General features: G+C 53.6%; 2 protein-coding genes across 10 annotated transcripts in view; one reads left to right on the top strand and one right to left on the bottom strand.

Annotated features, from left to right (window-relative positions):
* CAMK2A (calcium/calmodulin dependent protein kinase II alpha) overlaps nt 1-21,205 on the top strand; it is a 60,557-nt gene that overhangs the window by 6,285 nt on the left and 33,067 nt on the right. For both annotated transcript variants that reach the window (XM_047730020.1, XM_047730019.1), the window contains exons 2-4: nt 8,457-8,551; nt 15,402-15,461; nt 20,544-20,598. In XM_047730020.1, the coding sequence (XP_047585976.1) occupies nt 8,457-8,551; nt 15,402-15,461; nt 20,544-20,598 (210 nt within the window). The remainder of the gene's footprint in view (nt 1-8,456; nt 8,552-15,401; nt 15,462-20,543; nt 20,599-21,205) is intronic.
* The window catches only part of LOC125100121 (uncharacterized), a 30,584-nt gene continuing 9,517 nt past the window's right edge, over nt 139-21,205 (bottom strand). Inside the window, exons 1-4 of one of the 8 annotated variants that reach the window (XR_007127457.1) lie at nt 16,599-16,718; nt 4,379-4,493; nt 3,007-3,100; nt 2,126-2,511 (exon numbers count right to left, since the gene is read on the bottom strand). Coding sequence is in view for 2 of the 8 variants with exons in the window: in XM_047730021.1 (XP_047585977.1) it covers nt 2,313-2,511; nt 3,007-3,100; nt 4,379-4,493; nt 18,294-18,396 (511 nt within the window). In the remaining 6 variants the exon portion in view is untranslated. Of the gene's footprint in view, nt 906-2,125; nt 2,512-3,006; nt 3,101-4,378; nt 4,494-15,371; nt 15,604-16,598; nt 16,719-18,293; nt 18,397-21,205 lie in introns of those variants that run through there. The other 7 variants (XM_047730021.1, XR_007127455.1, XR_007127454.1 and 4 more) reach the window with 7 other exon arrangements.

The following is a 21,205-nucleotide window of genomic DNA, read 5'->3' as shown; positions in this document are numbered from 1 at the left end:
AAGTGGAGAGGAACACAGAGGTGGAGCTCAGCTCAGCATAGGCAGGACTTCTGAATTATGAGAACCGCTCGTCTCCCACCGCCACTCCCCACCCAACTCCAGGCCCCCAGACGGACACGGCCTCAGGAGGTAGGGAACAGTGTGTCCCCAGACAGGCACACACTCACAGCCCTCCCCACCCCTTGCCTCCATCTTCCTCCTGCCTTGGCTGGTGAGATGCCACAAGCATGAAGTGGGAGATGGTTTAGGGGCCAGAATATCCTCAGGCTCACTCGGAATGAGGAGTGCTCCTTTGTCTTTCAGATGGAGAACTCAGGCCCAGAAAGGGCCAGGGTCCTGGGCAAAGTCACGCAAGCCAAAGACACACAAAAGTAGGGCACTCCAGCCTCTTTCCAGTCTGGCGCTTGGCCCCCTTAGCCCTTGGAGCCTCTCTCTCTGAACCTCTGGAAGCCTTCAGGGTGTGCAGGTGGATGTAGCCTGGGGAGAAAGCAGACCTTCCTCATCGCCCCCTGCTCTGTCTGCTCTGGTCCCATCTCCAAGGTCTGAGAATATTTTTCAAGTTCCCTTTTTGTAACCCATTCAAGAAAACCCAGGCACAGCCAAAACAAGAAATATGTTGGGACTTCTGTTGGTTCAATGTTCCCCGCAGCAAACAGAATCTTCCGGTTCCCAGGCCTTCTGTGTCCCCCACGAGACTTCTGCTGGGTTGGCATGGGGCAGGTCTGTGGGGTAGGGGACAGCTCAAAGACACCGAGTCCCTGCCGCATCTTCTGGAGCCTGGCTGTGGGTGGCTGCAGCCTGGGATGGGAGGAGGGAGACGTGTGGCTTCAGTAATAAGGTCCTAGAATTTTCTGGCTATAAAATGCTGTCTTCTGTGGAGTTCTGGGCAGAGCTGCTATGGTGAACTGGGGAGGAGAGAGAGAAAAACCAAACAAATGGGGTCTCCAGCCCCCACAGGCCCTCTCTTCTCTGATCTATTTGCCATTTGGGGACCTGAATAGCTGTGTTTTGTTTGTTATTTTAAAAGGGCATCACCGCTTGAAAAGAAATAAGTAAGGGAGAGTGGGTTTAAAATTGACCCACAGCTGATTTCACAGATAGGCAAACTGAGGCCCAGAAAGGTGAAGGGATTTGCTTAAAGCTCTCAAAGGTAGGTGTTGTGGAAACAGAGTATCCCTTCTATTTCTCAGCAAACTTGACCCCAGCTTTTTAACTTTTCGGGAAATCTAGGACCCCTCAGAGAATCTCATCTGACCCACAGGCACTTTTCCTAGAAAAATGCACACTCATGACAACCTATAGAATGTGTGTATTATTTCCCGTAGATCCCTCTGCCCTAAAGCCCACAGACCCCGGGTGAGGGCCCCTCTGAGCTGAGAGGATGGGGTATTGGAGAGAGCAATGGACGATGAGTCGGGAGTCCTGGGTTCAAGGTCTTGGCCTCAGTTTCCTCATCTGTGAAATGGGGAAAGGGTGGACCTCAATGGGAAGATATCACTGGGCACGGCAGCTCCTCCTGCAGCCACATGTGGCCCACATCCTGGCCCCTCGGTGGAGCTGCTCTGGTGGCCGGCCCCAGCTCTGTCCCTTCCCCCAACATTTTGCCTCCATCTGCTCTGGCTTCCACACCCCTAGGCCTTGCTCTCTGCTGAGTGATCAGATCAGCTAACCTGGGCTGTGAGTTACTGACCACCAAGGGGTTCAGGATACTAATCCTCTCACAGATAACAGGTCTGCCTGCATTTAACTGGGAACTTTCTGGAATCACCCCAGCTCACATCAGAGAGGTAGAATGCTTAGGTGTCTTAACTGAGAGTGGGAAGACTTTCCTGGGGAGACCAGATTTTGGTTCTGAGCTGCCTGTCACGTAGCATCCAGACAAGATGATGAGTGGCTAGAAACTCTGGACTGGAATTCTGGAAAGAGGGGTTGTAGAGACGCAGGTTTCAATTTTGTATGGCAGTCAGTGGCTTTTGCCATTTGCAGGGGTGGTGGGGTCACAGAAAGCTTTGTGAAGCTGATGAACAGAATAATGAACAGATACAGAACCATTTTATTGACAATTTAAGTGTGTTCATGACCACCCAGGGCCTCCCCAGGGATTCCCAGCTAAACCCTGGCTGGAGGAGATGGAGGAGATGGAGGGAAGTGATAAGAGGGCAGGGGAGAGAGAACAGAGGGTAGTGATTTTGGGGGAGAAGAGGCGGGGTGCCAGAGAGAATGCAGCCACCTAGAAACGAAAGGGAAGCTGGGCCTCCAAGCCTGAGGTCAGTGAGGCCAGATGTCGCCTCGTGTGGGGCAGGCAAAGTGGATCAGGCCCACTGTGGCTGCAGGGGCTTGGGGGGGCATTGGGTGGGCGGGCCTGGCACAGCTTCCTTCCAGGGAGCCCGGGGGTGGGCACCAGATTGTGGTGGGTTCATGAAGTGTGGGAGGTGGAAAGAGGAGGCAGCGGATGTCGGACACTTGTTCTGGAAGTTTGGCAGCAAAGAGGGAGGAAGGAAGTGGCCCAAGCTGTTGGGTCGAGAGAAAGGTTCGTGGTTTTTAATTTAAAAACTTTGGGGGAGCAGGATGATGATTTTTCCAGAATAAGGGAGACATGTGTGTGTTTGAGGAAGCAGCCAGTGAAGAGAAGACCCTATAATTATCAGGACCCCTGACCATTCAAGGGTCCAGTGTGGAGGGGGGTTATCTCCAAAAGGCCACCATAAACAGTCTTCTACCTGCTGAGACCCAGGGGTCTGCGCTGAGCTCTGGGCAGCTCAGAGTAAAGGTGGGAAGGTTTACTTTAGAGGAAATTGGCAGGAAGCAGTCTTGGGTAGTAGGAACCTCTTCCCATCCCTGTGTAGGAGAGACTTCTCACAAATGGCCCAGGAAGAAGTGTGGCTGAGGGTCCTCATCCCTATCTTGCAAATGGGGAAACTGAGGCCCAGAGGATAAGCAAGCTGGTAGCCACGCTGGGTGAGGACCCAGCTCTTCCAGCTCCCCGTTGATTGCTCCCAGGCTCACCTGGCTTCCACGTCAGCATTTTGGGCTGTTTTAGGCCAGCAAGAGTGGTGAGCCCCCTGCGGGCTGACAGCCAGCAACTCCCAGGACACTGAGCCTGCCAGGCAGCCAGAAAGCAATTTCCCAGTGTGAATCTTGCTTTTCACGGCCCATTAGCACATTCCCTATGTTCTTAGCCGCGCTGGACCCACTCTCAGAGCGCCCTCTCCATCTGTCTATTGGAGAGCAGGGCGGGGCCTCCCTGCCTGCTCGTGTCCACACCCATGGGGCAGGGTGCTCTACCCTGGGGAGCAGCCCCTCCCCCTCCTCACTGTGGCCACCGCAACCTCCTCTCCTGGCTTTCCTCTTCCCCGAGCTTGGCAAACAAGGTCCATTTTGTTTCTGATGATGCCAGCTGTTCTCATCACTTCGTAGATAATGATGCCTATAAAAGGCATTTCTTGGGCATTTACTAGACCCCAGGGGCTGTGCTAAACCCATCGCATGCCTTATTGTATCTCACTGAATCCTTGGAACAACTGCACAGGACCGGTACTGTTCTCATGTACATTTCACAGGGGAGGAAACAGATTTACGGAGGTTAAGTAGCTTCAGGTAAGTGGCTACCCCATGATTTGAACTCTGGTTGGCCTGGCTCAGGAATCCCTGTTCTTATCCCCATAGAACTTCCCTCTCCAATATGGTAGTCACTAGCCACATACATCTGCTCAAATGAAATAAAATTAAAAATTCAGTTCTTCATTCCTACTAGCCAGCTTTCAAGTTCTCTATAACCATATGAAGCTAGCGGCTGTCACATTGGACAACACGGAATATTTTCACCGTCACAGGATATTCTGGTAGAGAATATTACAGATGGAAAAGGCTCTGTCCTATTTAGCCTCATTCCCACCCAAACTCCCATGTGGCAGATGAAAGAAAGTGAGGCCTGTGTTGGGGCAGGCCCCTGCCCAGGACCTCCCAGCGGGACTGAGAGCTGAGATTCTGTCCCTCCTTCTGTCTGTCTCACACACATGCCTCCCCGCCCACGTTCTGTGCTTACTGATGTGGATGTATATTTCATACCCAGGGTGAGATACGTGCGCCTTGTCACACCCAGAGCCCCGTGGAATCTCACACACAGGGCATTGCCCAGGCTGGCCGCCCACAGCTAGGGGCAGACAGGCTCCCCTTGACCCCTTGTCACCCGGGAACACCTTCACAGACCCTCCCCGGACCGTCTGTGGACACTCACACTGGGTTCTCACACGCAGGCCTCATCCCTTCCTCTCAGGACTCCCGGTCTCAGCCTTCCACCCTGAGCTCCCGACCTTGGCCTCCTCCCCTCCCTGCCCTGCGCAGTTTCCAAGCTCCTGCCCCACCCCATGCTGCCCACCTGCTCGGCTCAGGGCCTCAGGGCCGTGGGAGGACTGGGCTGGCTTTTTTGTTGTTTGCCAAGGCTGCTGGGCTGTGGCCACTTGCTCATGCAGGACGGGAATGCAGAAATAGGCCTTTTTAAAGCAAAAGATACCAGAGAGGAAGTTAGTCTCATTTCTGCTGCAGATTCTCCTCTGCCCCTTGTCTCCCGGACCCCCAGCACCGTGGTGAGCAGGGTGGATAGAGACCCGAGGCTGCATAGGTCGGGGTGAATTGCCTAGTTCAATATCACGTTGAGGAAAAGTCTGGGCTCACACCTTTGTGAGCCCAGAGCCCCTGCTCTAGAGGGTCACACGTTCCTGCCTTTGGTGGAGTCAGAAGAGCAAGTGCAGGTGGCCGGGATCCTCTTCACAGAGGCACTAGGAATATGACTGTTCACTTGAGGCCTCAGTTTCCCCATCTGTTAAATGGGGATCCTAATGCCAACTCCACAGTTCTGCTATGGTCAAGAAGGAGCTTAAAGGTGCACGTGCATTTAAAAGGAAGATACCATCTGGGTGTGGGAGAGGCTAGTACCCTCTGCATCAGTAGCTCTGAACTGGTTTTGATAAGCTCCTCCCTCTGAACAGCTGCTAAAAGCTATGCATCCTTGCCCCAGAAAAAAATGCACATACCTATTCTCAGAGGCACAGGATGTCCTTCTGTGGGTACACGGGCCCTGTGGCTGCCCTCCCTAGTCAGTTCCCCTAACTAGAACCTAGTTAGGACCCCCCAGTTAGGGGCGCCTGGGTGGCTCCATTGGTTAAGCAGCTGCCTTCGGCTCAGGTCATGATCTTGGGGTCCTGGGATCAAATCCCATGCCAGGCTCCCTACTTAGCGGAGAGTCTGCTTCTCCCTCTTCCTCTGTGCTCTCGCTCTCTTGCTCTCTCTCAAGAAAATAAATAAAATCTTTAAAAAAAAAAAAAAAGGACCCCTAGTTAGAAGCTGGGATTTACACAAAAGCTTGGCACTGTGTTCTGAGAAGGAAGTTTAGCAAATGTACCTTCTCTTGTCTTACAGATGCAGCTCTAAGGTCCTCAGCTCCTAAGGCAGAGCCTAGGTTCATAGGGCTGCCAAGCTCCCCTGCAGAGAGTTGTATGTGACAGTCCCAGTCAGTGCCGGCGTCAGAGCCTCTAGCAGGAGACCCCCAGAGGGCAGGCAGGAGACAGTGCCCTGGACCGCGTGTTAAATGAAAATACAGATCCCTTGTGCCCCCACCTAGAAGCTCTGGTTTGGTTAAGTCTGGATAGGGCCTTGGTATATGTGTTTTTAAAATATCCCCAGGGGATTCCAAAGCAGCCAGTTTGATAAGCACGGGTCTAAGATCTTTGCTTGGAATGGAATTTTTCATTTCGTTTTTTACTTTTCACTTAGAATTTGTTTCTTTAGTGGAGAAATTATATCCATCCCTCCTTCCTTGCTTTCTCCCCCCTACTCCTCCCCTCCATCCCTCCAGCCCACATTATTTGAAAGCTCTGGACCAAACACCGGCTGGATGCTGGTGAGTGAGGCAGGACCCAGCCCCTGCACTCAGGAGCTTATAGCCCCTCTCTGCCTGTGCCCCTGCTCTCCCTGGAGCTCTCCAACCTTTCCCGGATGAGGCCACTTTAAACACTCTCACCTGGGGCCTTTGGGGATTGTGGTCTCCAGCTGGGCAGGGACCTGAAGGTCTTTGGGTCCATCCCCACTGTCTGGGTAGGGTGGGCACCTTTGAGAGACCAGTCGTGCCCTACCTTCTTCAGATGCCTGTTCCTGTTCCTAACACCCTGACATAATGTCCACTCCCCTGCCTCGTTCAGTCTCTCTCACTTCGAATTCAATCCACTTCTTGTTTCTGCAAAGTAACATTTATGGAGGCCCCGTGTGTAGAAGACACTAGGGCATGGGGACGTGGGAAAGAAAGTTAAAGTCCTGTCTCTCAGGAAATTACCATCAGGTGGGAGGGACAAACAGGACAAACAACAGAGCAACTGTGAACTTGGGCTAGGTGGGGAGGGGCCGAGTGCTCTGGGAACACAGATGAAGGCGTCCTTAACAGGGAGGCTTCCCTGGGAAGGAAACTCAGGTGTTGCTGCTGTCCTGGGGTGGGAGGAGCAGGGGGTTGGGGGGAAGGACAGCAAGGGTGCACCCCGCCCAGGGAGGGTCCACTGTTACATGAGACGAACCACTTGCTGAGGAATTCTAGTGTAAGTGCATAGCCTAGTGCTTTCCAGTGCTTTCTTACAAGGTCACATTTCCTGGTCTCATGCTCCCTCCTGGCTGGCTCTTCCCCATCCCTTTCCAGTTTTCCATTGACTCCATTCATGGGGCTCAGACATGAAACCAGAGACACTATGCCCAGGGTGTGTGCAGAGACGGCAGGCTTCCTGGGCTTGGACCCGCCCTTGTGCTGAGGATAGGGCATCAAAGTCTGGAGAATGTGATGAGGGGTGGCCAGATCAGGAAGCTGGGGGTGGCAGGCTCCCTTGGGCAGGGTGGGGGTGGGGGTGGTGGCGGGGGCAGTGTGTATGCAAATACCCGAGTTCTAGACCTGGCCCTCTCTACAGCTAGCTACATGAGCCGTCTACACTGAGCTACACTGGGGCTCAGAGTCTTCAGCTCCACTGCTGACGTCAGGAATCAAAACCTGCATTTTAATAAGACACCCTGGTGACTCATATACACATTAAAATTGAGGAAACCTGCCTATAGACCTGTTTCTTGCCATTAGTCTGTGGTTAGGGAGTTAATGACGGTGACAATCATCAGGGTCTGGCTGTTTAGGGGCCTCCTCTGGAACATGACAGAATGCACTAGATGACCTTCGTGGTAGGGGGTATGAGTTCGTTCCTACATGTACCACCTGACCCTCCTTATACTAGGTTTGTTTTTCCAGGCACTATGTTTACTTTTTTTTTTTTTTTAGAATAAAGGGCCAGTATTTAAAAATTGGGAAATTTCACATAAATATCCAGGCTGCAGGCTTTTATCAAAATATTGAACAATTTGGGAAACGGGCCACCTTCCACATGGCAATAATCAGCGTCCCCATGCAAAGCACAGACACAGCCCTCGCTCTAAGTGTTTCCCTACCGCTGGTGATATGAGGATTACAAATCAAACCCAGCTGCTGTTTCCCACCTGTCTCACTAGCAAAGATAAGAAAGTTTGATAACACACTGGGACAAGGGTGGAGGAAAATGGTCCCCTGGCATACCGGGGAAAGTAAGTCGGTACGATCTCTAAGATGGATAATCTCCTATCATCTATCACAATCACTAATAACACCTACCCTTTGACCAAGTAATACCAGTTCTCGAAGTGGGTCCACAGACACCTGCACACGTGGAAAACATAATTCTAAGGCACATGTAGAAGGTTAGTCATTGTAGGGCTGTTTGTAATATGCATGGAACTATGGACTGAACTAACCTAATTGCCCATTGATAGGGGATTGGCTAGATAAATTATAGGACAGCCATTTGATGAAATAATGAGGAGCTCTGTATGTTCCAATATGGAAGGAGTGTCTCCAAAATATTTCCTGGAAAAAGGAGGGTGCAGAACAGCATGCGGGGTCCAAAGCCCTTTATGTGGTGGAGAGTATTTGCGAAAAGATGCTCAAGGAATGGAACACTGGCTGTTCCCGGGGACGGGACCTCGGAGACTGCTGTACAGGGGTGGGAGGGAGCCTTCTTACTACCTACATTTTTATATCTTTTGAACTTTGAGTCATGTTGATGTACTCAAAGCCCGAAAAACTAAAATCTTTTGGAGACAAGATTCTGTGATTCTGACCCTACATGATTCTAATGTTTTACAACCTGGTGGACCCAACTTCTTACACTTCTGGAAGGCTCATCCTGCACGAGGCCAAGGCCTCATAACCTGCGGGCGGGCATTCTCCTGGGTCTCCAGCCCTGCCCTGTCCCTGAGTCAGGCTACTCACTCCCGTGAGCTGAGCAGCCCTGCAGGAGGTCTCCCTAGCCAACGAGGTACAGATGCATGAACTTTGGCATGTCCTAGCGAAGCATCCCATGGGCCCTTCCTTCCCTCCTTCACCTTCTCTGTCCTCCTAGGGGAGCGTTCTCAGTGGTGCGCAGGTGCGTGAAGGTGCTGGCTGGCCAGGAGTATGCTGCTAAGATCATCAACACCAAGAAGCTCTCGGCCAGAGGTAGGTGGCAGATCCATGCCTTGCTCGCCCTCTGGGGCTCTTCTCCCCTCTACGCTTTGGGTTAGAAGCAGGACCTGGGTCTGACCGCCTGGGTGATGCTGCAGGGGGAGATTCTTCTTCCTATGGGTATTATGAGAACAGACCCCTCCATTCTCCTTCCTCATGAGATCTAGACTAGAGGACACAGCCTCTCGGCCTCCTACCCAGGGTGAAGGCTAAGGTGCCAGGCGGGACTTCCTTTCCCTGCCCTTCTGCCACTTGCTTCGTTCTCATCTCCAGACCTGTGCACCCACCATTCCCTTATCTGGCTCCTTGCAAGGCTGACCCTCTTTCAACCTTCACGTCTCAACTCAATGTCACACCCTTTGAGTGACTTCCCAGACCCCTACATCTGAGGCCGTCTCCCCCATCTTATATCGGTTATTACTGTTTACCTTCTTTGTGGTTTTCCCCCAGTCTGCGCTCGTCCCATTTGCTGGCTTGGTCCCTTACTTAACATGCATCTTGGCTATAAGCTCCAGCGGGTGGGGATGGCTCTCATTCCCTGCTATACCCAGTACCTAGGACAGCACCCAGCACATCCTAGCACTCTACCAGTGTCCAGTGAACTCTAGGGGCATCCCGCTTCAGCCACACTGGTCCACCCTCTCATCCCTAACTAGTCCCTAGAACAGGGGCTCCCCAGCCTGTCCTCACCCTGGAACCCCTAGAGAGCTTTAAGAACTCTTGATGCTTTCCTCCCCACCAAGGGGTTGTAACTTCATCCGTGTGGGGTGTGACCAGGATTTGAAAAAAAAAAAAAAATCCCCAGGTAATTCTGGTTTGGAAATGGTCCTAGACCAGCAGAGTCAGCATTACCAGGAGATCGCTAGAAATGCACATTCTTGTTTCCAGGCTTAAGGAATCAGGATCTGCATTTTAGCAAGATACCCCGGGTGGTCCATGTGGATACTGGAACTTGGAAAGCCTGCCCAGGAGCCTGGCTTCTTGCCTTTAGCGTGTGGTTAGAGCAGTAATGGTAGCATCCATGGTCAGTGTGTCGGGGAAGGTTATCTTCAAAAATCTAGTGCCTGCTCTGAATGGTGTCTAAGCTGCCTTGGGGACCCCTGGTGATGGAGGGGGTCCTGCCGGGTGCGGCGGGTACAGGTGCAGCGCAGGAGACATCATTTGAGGAGCTGGCGTCATGGCCAGGTGTTGATCTGGCATAGTGGCATCTGTGTGGGGGCTGGTGCCCAGCAGGTGTGGGGTTCACAAAGTCTGGTACAGGATGTTCACATGGCCCCCCGCAGGCCTCCCAGCAGGCCCCATGTTGGACCGCGCATTGCTGTCTTTCATCTCTCTGGCTCAGTGCTGCTGGGAGCCCAGCACTTTCTCCTAGTTACTGAACTCCCCCGTGGGCAGCCAGTATCCTGTGGGGAGAAGAGGCTGGGTGTGTGGAGGGTGGTTCTCTAAGGGTCGGGGGCCGAGATGGCACAAATTCGGTATGGAAGCTGGTGTGGACGGACGACACCCGTGGAAAGTCTGGAGCTGGAGCCAGGGGCAGGGAGCCAGGGTGGGTAGGGCGGCTGTGGGAGCGTGGCCTCACGTCCAGATGCTGGGACCTGCCTGGCTTCCTGTGGCGCCTTTTGTGTGCTTTGGGTCTCTCGTGATCAAAGGAGATGTTCCAATCCCTGAGATACAGGGCGGGGGCGGGGCAGGGGCAAGATTAGCGCCATGGCTTGGGGTGACTGGTTGATGTTACTACAAAGTGAGGGAGGGTCAGGGTTCAAGGTCCTCCCTGGGCACTGGACCTCTTAAGCCACTTCACAGTATTCTCAGAGCGACACCTCTCCCTGCCTCCTGGTTCTCAGTCTCTCTCTCTCTGTCTCTCTGTCTCTTTCTCTCTCTCTCTCTCTCTCTCTCACACACACACACACACACACACACACACACACACACACACACACTCTGACAGGAAGAGACAGATGTGTATGGGAGGCAGTGGAAGGGGCACTGTCCCTTTTCTGGAAGGTGACTAAGCATTCCTTGGGCAGTGGGGACTCTGGGCAGCGCCAAGGGGAAATCAGCAAGTCCCCTGTCTTTGGCCATTTGTTGAGACTTTGACATCCTTACAGGAAGGCAGCCCAGGCCTAGCTGAGTGTGGAGGGTGCGAGAGGGGAGGTTCTCAGGGGAACCATCTCAAAGAAGTCTGCCAACTGCAAGGCTTCTCTCCCCAGCGGGAGAGGAGGAGGAGAGCTGCTTCTAGCAGGTTCCTTTGTTTGCCACTCATGGTGCCTGGGGAGGGGAGAAGTTTGATGCTGAAGATTTGGCAACATACCCTAAGCTTCCCCTGCTGGCACTCCTGGGGACTTTGGCAGCTCTCTGCAGGGGGGCCTGGCCCACCCGGGGTGTCCGTCCCTCCCCTCACCCCAGGGAGCTTTGGCTTCCCCTTCCCCACCCGGGTCAGCCTCCTGTTCTGTTGAATGGCTCCCCAACCCAGGAGATTATTTTTTTCATATGTATTTTAAAAATACTCTTTTAGATAAAATGCTCATAGTATAAACAATTTCAAGAAGTCTTAAGGAATGGAAAGTGAAAATTTTGCCTGTCTCAGGCCCTGCCAGATCCCCTCACGAGCCTTTCAAAAAAAGTGGCTGCTTTAGTTCCATCCTGGAGGGCTGGAGTCAGTAGGTGAGGCCCAAGCTCCTGCAATGAAAAAACCTCGTCCGCAGCGACCATAGCTCGCTCACTCAATGATAACTCCCTGGCGGGGGCTCCGTAGGCTTCCCAGCCACAGTCTTAGCCAGCGCAGAGAAGAAACTCCTTAATATGTTAGGGGTCGCTGGGCACATGGATGTGGCTGGTGCAGCCAGGAGTGACTGGCAGGGGTACGGAGACCTCCATAGTAACCCTTGGCCATTTGAGCGCTGAGGGATCACCTCCTTGGCTCCCTGGCAACCAGTCCCAGGACACGGGGTGATAAGCGTGGCATGGGCTCATTCATGCTGCCCCTCAGCTTCAGGTTCATGCTCTAAGGATCCGAAGACAGATCCTTCTCGTCTTCCTCAGCTTACTCCCCACCCCTGCCTGGCAACCTTGGCCCTTGGGATTATTCTTCCAACCTCCCAGGAGCAGAAGCCTGGTTGAGGCCCTCTAGAGGGTGGGAGCATTTCCTCTTCCAAGACTTGGAGGTCTATTTTTTTCCCCCTGGTTTCTATTCCTCTGGCCAGAGTCCCACCTGCCCGCTGGAGCCCCCCTCCCCCACCTCACTCTGTAGGTAGAGCCTTCCAGGCTGCCTGATTGTACTTCCCCCAATGCTCTGCCCTGCTGGCACTATCTGGCCCCAGGAACTTCACCTTGAACCTTACTTTCACTTACTCTTGCCTGCTAAGTTCTTGGGCAGGGCAGGGCCCCTTAGCCCCAACACCCTGGAGGTCTGCCCCTAGGGAGGGAGGGAGAAGGTTCACAAGGTATCATGGTGAGCATTAGGGACAATCCTTCCAGGTACTTGGGCAGGAGGAGTCCCTCAGGCCTTTCACCATTGGGAGGCTGTTATCTATCTAGCTGAATGGATTGATTTGTCAATTAATTAATTATGAGAATGGGAGGCAATATGGTACAGTAATTTTGAACATGGATTGAAATCCCAGTTCTGCCATCTCTTAGCTATGAGACCTTGGACACGCTGCTTAGTGGCTCTGGGCCCTGGGGCATGGCTGTGACTGACAGATAACGTCTTGCTCTCATCGCACCTGTTCTCTAGGGAGGAAGACTGTAAAGAACATTAAACATATAAACAAGCGAGGTAATTTTAGGTAACAACGAGTTATCAAGAAAATGAGACCGGGTAGTAGGGAAGTGATGGGGCAGGAGGGACCCTCGGAAAAGGCAGCCGGGGGAGCTCTTTGAAGAGGTGATATTGTGCTGGACCAGCCTGAGGAGAAGGAGGCAGCCATGAGAAGACCCAGGGGAAAAGCCTCCTAGGCAAAATGTCCAGCAAGTGCAAAGGTCCTGAGGTGGGAAGGGGCTTAGTGTGCCTGAGGCCAGAAAGGTGGCCACTGTGGCTGAAGCTCCAAGGCCAAGATGAGGCAGGACCAGTGGGGTCTGCCTGGCCATGGTGAGGAGTTTGGGTTACAAGTACAATGGGGATTCTGAAGGGTTGTTGGAGAGTTTGAAGCCAGAGAGAGATAGAATCTAATTCATATTTTAATAAGAGGTCCCTGGCTACCAAAGACTATTGGCTGGAGTGCGGAAAGCATCCAGGAGTGGTTCCTCAGAGCTGTGGGTTCTAAAGAGGCTTGACCACCTTATTGAGTGACTTTGATAACGGGACTGCTCCTTATCACTGGGCCTCAGTTTCCTTACCTACAGAACGGGGCAAGGCCTCAGAGGTCAAAAGAAACGCAGTCCCTACTTCCTTTGAGGAATGTTAGAAAATAGAAACATGTCAGAGATACAAAAACTGGTGAATAATATATATGTTTACATAACTTCAACAAATTCATGCTAAAAGCCCAGAGAGTGGCAATGTGGCGTGATTGGACAATGCACGAGATGATTGCCAGGTTTACAGAAACAGTTCCTGGCATTTCTGGCAGTGAGGGCTGGCCATCAGGCCCCAGTGTGAGGCTGTGACCTGCGTGTCCTTTCAGTGCCACTCCTGGGTGACGTGATGTGGTGGTGAAACATCAGAATTCTGCGCTTGGGTCCCTCATCCCCTAAATGTACAGGCTGGACCAACCTTGTTCCCTGACCCTATAGCCCCCAGCCCCCTCTGATAGGCCCCACTTGACTGGCCTGGTTTCCGGTTCTGCAGGGGATGGGTGGGGTGGGGGAGACGGTTGTAGGGCTGGTCGGGGGGAGGGTGTCCAGCCGTCCTCAGTCCACTGAGGGCCCTCAGCAGCTCGGGAGGGAGAGGCCCCTCCTTTGTGCGGAATCGGTCTCCTACCATCCTGGAGGCTGCGGAAGGAGGCTGGGTGGGGGGGCAGCGGGAGGGAGGGGGGACCAGGGGGAGGTCGCCTCCCCCAGTGTAGGCAGCCTCCCTTCCCCTAGCCCATAGTCCACCTCCAGCTGGGGAGTTGAGCTTAGGCTCGATGGAGACAGGCGTGGACTTAATTGCTTTGCTGATGAAAAAGCCGCATTTCAGTATTACTCTTGATCTGTGCAGCCCATGGAGGGAGGGCAGGGGTTGCTCTAATGAAGGGACAAGGGAAAGGGGAGCTGCCCTGCCTGGGGACAAGGGCTGGGACTTTCTTCGTCCTTACTGCCTTCCTTGGGGGCTGCGTGCTCTGAAGGGGCCAGTCAGAGACTGGAGTTTGAATCCGGGCTCTGCCTCTGAGTGTCTGCGTGGGGTCCCTCCTATGCACCCTGATTTTCCCATTCAGAAATTGGGGGCTGGTGGAGGTGGGGGGCGATGAGTCAGGGTGCAGAGAGTGCTGCAGCACAGTAAATCTCACGCCTGGAGTCTGACTGCCTGGGTACAGTGTGTGGCTCTGCTGATCACCACGGATCAGGTGAGGCTGTGAGCCCGGTACTCAGTTTCTAGGAACCTCTGTTTCCTCCTCTGTAAGGTCGGAGCATGAAGGGTTGTTGTGAGGGCTTGAGATGGGGTCGAGGTGCTCTGCCCGGTGCCTGGCACGTAGTAAATATTCTACTCGTTCCCTTTGTGTTCTGGTTCTTTAAATTAAGGCGTTAACTATGGAATTGTGAGAAAAGCACCAGAAAGGAAATTGAGAAGTGCCTAAAATGGGGACAGTGATGCCCACAGAGCAGGATGGTTGGGAGGACTGAAGAGAGTCACGGGTAGGATTGTTCCCGGCAGCCCCAGGGCGGGAGACCACAGGACAGATTCTGAACAAGTCCTCCTCCCTGGGGGTCTGGACAGAAATCCTGGAGAGCAGGGGTGAGAGATCCAGGTAAAGCCCAGAGGCTGCCATATTCGGGCTCTACCCTGCAGATTCTCTGGGGTGTCCCTGGCCCGGAGTCCTCTGGAAGGGAGGCGGCCTCTGTGAATTAATACAGCTCTTCTGCTGCAGAGAAATATACACTCCCCTAGAAAGTTGATCAGTCCATGGTTTATTCTATAATTCAATGACTTCTTGAGCACCTACTATGTGCCAGGCATTTGAGTAGATGCCAGGGGTACAACAGGGACCAAGCACTTGCCTTTAAGGGTAAAGGTCCCCATGAGCCAAAGTGAGATGTGTTGTCCTGAGGCCCTGAGAACACAGAGGAGGGGCCCCCTCCTGTCCTGGCAGGACAGGCTGCCAGGAGAGGGCATATCGAAGGACAGGTGGGCATGAAGGAGTGATGGCCAGTGAAGGACAGTGGGAGGTTGAGAGGGAAAAGTTCCAAGCTGAGAGAACCACATGGGTGAAAGCCCCCAAGCCTGAGTGCAAGGACTAAGCAGGGGGGCTCAGGGGAAATGCCATTTAGCAGTTCAGTCTGGCTGGAATGCCCTGCCAGGAGGGGCAAGCCTGGAGACGGGGTAGCAGGAGTTCCTACCCTGGGGTGGGGTAGGGGGTGTTCCAGGCTCTGCAGATGGGACTTGGAGATGCACCTCATTTGAGAACCCCAGAAACAAAGGCCCAGAGAGAAGAAGGGACTTCCAAGGCCCTGCAACCCCTCCCCCCATCCCCCCTTCTCTGCTGCCTCCCACCGCCTTCCTTCCTGGAGAACCCAGAGGCTCTGCCAGAAATGCAAGCTTATCCAGACGGGGTGGGGGGGGGGGTGGGGGGGTGGGGGTGTGTGTGTGGTGGGGTGGAAGAGGCTACCTTGGGGGCGCAGACCATAAGAGGCCATGAAGAGGCGGAGACAGAGTAGGTGAGGTTTCCTCCCTCACCTGGGACTCAGCTGGGTGTCTGTGTTTCAGATCATCAGAAGCTGGAGCGCGAAGCCCGCATCTGCCGCCTGCTGAAGCACCCCAACATCGGTGAGCTGGCGGGGGTGTGTGTGAGGGGGGTGGGTGGAGCCTGACCCCGTGCCCCGGCCAAGCCAGTGGGTCTTCTGGGCAGGGAGGGCAGCTTTTCTCTTCCCTGTGAATGGTGGCAGTAGGGATGGGAAAGGGGGTGCCTTTAATGGTCTCCACATTTCTCAGAGACCAGCTTGGTTGGGGGGAAGGTGAAGAAGGGGCCCTCCCTCCTAGCCCACGCTGCCGGCAGCCTCCTTCAGAAAAGCTGTTTCAGGAAAACTCCCGAAGCTCCGAAGCTCCGGGAGAGACCAAAAATAGGCCAGGCGTGGCCTTGACCATAACGGCCCACTCCCCAAACCTACCCCAAGCTGAGTCAGCCTGGCACTGTGGCCTGCCCACCTACCTAGACCAGCAGCCTGCCTGCCCCCCAGAGGCAAGCTCCAAGGTCCTGCCCCAGGGGCAGACTGAGCACAGACTGCAGGGGAGAGGCTGGGCCTAGACCACGCTTCACGGCCTGACCTCCCCTCCTCCCCCATGCAGGACTGGGGGTCTGCATCCCTGCCCATCAGTGTTCTGAGTTGGGGTGGTGTGGCCAGGGGGTTGGGGAGGGGAGGAAGAGCAGATTCTAGATATAGTCCTGTCAGGGAATGGCTGTGTGACCTTGGGTGGGAGCCCTGTCCTCTCTGAGCCATTTCTCCCATCTCCACAAGGAGACACTCTCTGCATCACGTGGGCTTCCTGTTTAAAGGTGGATTCTGGTTCAGTGGCTTTGGGTGGGGTCCGGGATTCTGCATTTCTGGCACGCTCCAAGGCAATGCCAAGGCTGCTGCGTCAGACCACACTTTGAGGAACAAGGCCTAGGTGCTCTCTAAGGAATATTCCCACTCAGGCAGCCACCACGCCTTTGCCCTTGGGAAGGAAGCATAGCTCAGTGCCCAGAGCCCCAAGGGTTAACCCTCCTGCCAGAGAGAAGCGTCTCAGTCTGCTATTTATACCCCCAAAGGCACCTCCCCTTCCCCGTGCCCAAGGAATGGGAGCAGAACTGCGCAAACAGCAGCCAGAGGCTCCAGGACCAGAATGAGAGGAGGGGCAGCAAGGCGGCAGGTGGGGGGCAGGCCTGCTTGTACCCCGATCCTGACCACCGGCTGACGGACTCACTGTGTGGCCTCAGGCAGCTCCTGCCCTGCTCAGGGCGTCCAGCTGTCCAGCAGTATGACGGACGGGTTGAGAGGGAGCTCTGACTCCGAAGTCCCATGGTTCTTAGAAAGGCGATCAGCGCCAGGGGAAGGAGGCGGGGAGTGTGCGTGCGTGTGTGTGTGTGTGTGTGTGTGTGTGTTGCTGCACACTACAACTGTCTCAGGTCAACCCTGCCTCCTTCTCCCTCTCAGCCTCCCCCCTCCTCGCCCCACTGTACATGGGGAGCAGTACCTTATGGGCTCTGGGGCTGACAGTCTGCAGCTCTGATCCTCTGCTTGATGGCTGTGTGACCCTGGACCCATTGCTGAACTGCTCTGAAGCTCGGTTTTCTCATCTGGGAAATGGCAATGATACCCACCTCGTAGAGTTGTGATGATTAATTAAAGCATAGCCCCAGGACAATCCCGAGGTAGGGGCTGCTCCCCCTTGTCCTCAGTCTACACCTTCGCACAAGACAACCTCTCCCGAAACCTTAACCTCCGTGCAATTCTCACTCTTCTGAGGTGTCATGATGTTTGGTCACCAGATCAGGGCGCTATGTTTAACGTGCTAGTTAAGAGAATGCGGTTTGCTCCCCGGGTCCAATCCCAGCTCTGCTGCTCGCTAGGTGTTGGGGCGCACAGGTTCGTGAGGGCAAGCACAGTAGCCATCTTTTACAATTGCTGGGCAGGTTAAATGAGAAATTGCAAGGAAAGCACTTAGCACAAGTCTGGCCTGTGGCAAAGTCTCAGAAATGGTGCTTCACCATCATCATCATCACTGAGGCCTTTTCTCCTTCCTTCCTCCCCTCCCCTCCCCTTCCCTCCCCCTCCTTCTCCCCTCTTCCTTCTTTCCTTCTTTCCTTCACCTGACGGCAAGGGTATCTGGGACCCAACCATGTGCCAAGGATGAGGATGGGCTGCAGGAGTGAGGATGACATTGGGATGGGATAGCTAACGCACAGAGACGTGGAGAGCAGAGCTGAGCCCCAGATCAGGAGGATTTGGGGAAGAACCCCGAAACTATCTCAGGGATGGAAAGGCCCTGCTTCCTAAACCTCCAAGCATCTCACTTCTATGTAGATTATAATCTCCCAGAAGAAGTGGAGACAGGTGCAGCTGTGGCTGCAGAACCCCAGAGGCAAGCCTGTGGCTGGAGGAGCTGGACTGAGCCCTAGTCAGCCTGCTGGGTGACTCTAGCCATGCTTACTGGCTGCTGTCCACGTGGGGCTGGTGCCCAACCCTGGGGGGGGACCGGGTCAGGGAGGCCCTGGCTCAGCACAGGGGGTCCAGCTGTGCTGCGCACACGGGACAGAAACAATGCCCCACACTGTACCATCACCACCTGCTGATGGGGCCGACACTGAGGCCACCCCAGGGAGCAGGGAACACCCTGAGAGTTTAGCAGGGGATTTGGGGGTAGGCAAGAGGAGTGAAGCTGGTCGGTGAGGTAGACGACAGTGTCCTCATTTGTCAAGTTCTCCCGGTGCCGGGCCCTGAGTTGAGGGCTTTACAAGCATCATCAATTATCCCCCCGCAGCAGGCCAGTAGTGTTAGCACTATGGGTAAGAAAGGAAGCTCAGAGAGGTTACCTAATTTGCCCAAAGTTACACAGCTTACAGGAAGCAGAGCTGGGAGGTGAGCCCAGCAAGACTGACTCCAGAGCCCAGATTCTCACCATTCCATCGAACCTCCCAAGGGGACACCAGGAAGTGTGCGTCAGAGGGCAGAGGCTAGGGCAGCAAGCACTGCCCTTCAATTTCCAAGAAAAAAAAACATCCCTGTTGGAAATATGAAAAGAATGTCAGAAATTCGTGAGTCCAGCTATACAAATGAAAACTAGGTTACAGATTTGTTGGATCTATGGAAATATTTTAAAAAGTCAAAAGCTGGCAACATAGCTCAGTGACCACAGACATGTCAATCTCTACCACGTGGTGAGACCCTTTCATACCCCGTGGTGGCGCTTGAATCTTCCTTTTCCTCTTTGGCTTTGGACTGTTCTTTCTCAGGGCAGCCTTCCCTGATGGGAGGGGAGGTTTTATGTGTCCTGTCTCCTGGGTTCTCAGCTGTGCTGGTGCCCCCTCTCAGGGACGAAAGCCTATCCCAGTGCCCTTATGCAGGTGGCGGCTGGAATCCAGCCTGTGTTCCCCTTGCTGGCTGCTTAGACGGGCAGCCTTCTTTTCCTTTTTTATAAAGATTTATTTATTTATTTGAGAGAGAGAGATCACAGGCAGGGGGAAGGGATAGAGGGAGAGGGAGAAGCAGGCTCCCTGCTAAGCAGGGAGCATGATGTGGGACTAGATCCCAGGACCCTGGGATCACGACCGGAGCCAAAAGCAGATGCTTAACCAACTGAGGCACCCAGGCATCCGGAAAGGGTTTTGTTTTTGTTTTTGTTTTTAACTTTTTCTGGCTACACTAATAATGCAAGTTTATGATAGATCAATGAGAAGACAATTTTTAAAGTATATTCTACAGCCTTGGGACATAGAGGTTATACTGTACGATACATGTTTTCATATGATATGTGATGTTTGTACCTTCTCGGGTGTTTCTATACGCGTTGTGCTCCCAAGGTGCCTGGTCGGTTCAGTCCTGGTGGAGTATGACTCTGGGTCTCAGGGCTGTGAGTTCTAGCCCTGCATTCAGTGCAGAGATTACTTAAATAAATAAATCTTTAAAAATATTTGTGTTCCTGTTCTCCTCCATCTCTAGCCACCTTTTCCCCTGCCCCCATAGTAGATGCCTACTCTGATGTATTTGACACCTGCTTCTCCAAACTTTATGTGCAGATAAGAGGGCCATAAGCCATTGGGGGGACTCGATACTGAGTCAGAAACATGTGCATATGGCCAGAATTCGGATGGCACTAGGACCGCAGATAAAGCAGAGAGTCTCACCCACCCGCCACTCCTGCCCTCCTGATTCCCCTCCCCAAGGTCCCCCAATGCCCACTTTTTTTTTATCCTTCCAAAGACACTTATGCCACAAACAGGCCTAAATACATCTTTTTAAGTACCACACACACTGTTTTGCACTTTGCTTTTTTGCCAAACAACATAATTCAGAGATGATTCGGAACCAGGGGAAACGTAACTGCTGTATTATCTTAACAGCTGTGTGATCTTCCGTTGGGCGACGTATCCTGATTCTCTGAGCATGCACCCCGCTCTGTGGATGTTTTTAGGCTGTGGCTCAGGGAAAGGATGTGAATCTGTCCTGGGAGAAAATGCAGTTGGCTGGCAGGGTACAGCCCCTGAGTCAGCTCTGGGCCTCGGGTCCTGCCCTCCAGAATATCAGGGGGTAATTTTGGGAGCTCTGGGCTCCTGGGAGTCTTGCCCCTGTTCTTGGTAAGTGAGGTGTGAAGAGATGACAGTTTCTCAGCAGGCCTAACCCAGGGACCCCGGTCCTCCCACCAACACCGGCTCTCTTATCTCTCATCTGGTTGCCCAGCATGGATCTTCCCCAGGGTTGGCCCTGGGCGAACACCGCCTGTGTGCCTCATGGAGTTCTCACAAGGAGGCTGCAGGTCCAGGAGTTTCATTCTCATTGTCCAGGCAAGAAAAAAGAGGCTCAGAAAGGTGGAGCAACTTGCGTGGGGTCACACAGCTAGCAAGTGGCAGAGATCTGAGCAATTTCCGTGATGCCAGACTGCCCAGCCAGGAAGCTAAGGATTGGAGGAAGGAAGAGGCCAGACTTTGACCAAAGCCGGGAGGGGTCTTTCATCTTTAAACCTGGGCTTCTTTTGACGATGCCCGAGGTCAGTCATCATCGTTCACTGGCATTTGTCAAGGCACCTGTTACCTGGCTTGTGCTCAGTGACTGAGAAGTTGGTATGTTGGCCATTGGAGGGGTGAGGTGAGAGGGCGGGAGGAGGTGGAAGCAGTGCTTCCGGGTTAACTGGTTGCTTGGGCCCTTCCCACAGTCCGGCTCCACGACAGCATCTCCGAGGAGGGACACCATTACCTGATCTTCGACCTGTGAGTCTGGGCCCACCCTGGGTCGTGCAGGGGCTCAAGGGGCAGCCTGAGCAGGGAAGACCTAGGTGGGTCCCTTGGCCTGAGTCCCAAATGCTGCCAGGCTGGGCTGAATTCCCTTTTAAGACGGAAGTTTCCCGAACATGATAGGCCTGCCACCCAGACAAGGCGGGTGGGTCATCCTGAAACGCCAACTCACACTTGTTACTTCTGCTGTCTTACTGCTTTGTTTCTATTTGTGGCCGGCGGTGCTGGCTTCCCATGTCCAGTGGCAATATAAAGTTTCCTTTTGGAGTAATTTTCAAGTTTTGAAAGCCACTCAATCGAATGACAAACAATAATGAAATGATAGGTTCTCGGGTTGGCAGAGAAACTCAGCGAAGACACTGGCCCCATCTGCCAAAAACAGTTAATCATGGGGAAGGCTCTGCATGTGTGGGTACAGGAGAGCTCTCTGTGCCTTCAGCTCAGTTTTGCTGTGTGCCTCACGTTACTCTAAAAACTAAAGTTTATGAAACAAACAACAACAACAACAAAAACCCCAGCCCCTGGGCTTCCTGATGAACCTGAGTGATACCCTCTGAGTGTCCCACCCCCTGACCTAACTCCA

The sequence above is a fragment of the Lutra lutra genome, chromosome 5, assembly GCF_902655055.1.
Source record: "Lutra lutra chromosome 5, mLutLut1.2, whole genome shotgun sequence".
NCBI lineage: Eukaryota > Metazoa > Chordata > Mammalia > Carnivora > Mustelidae > Lutra > Lutra lutra.
This window is presented reverse-complemented; position numbering and strand designations above follow the sequence as displayed.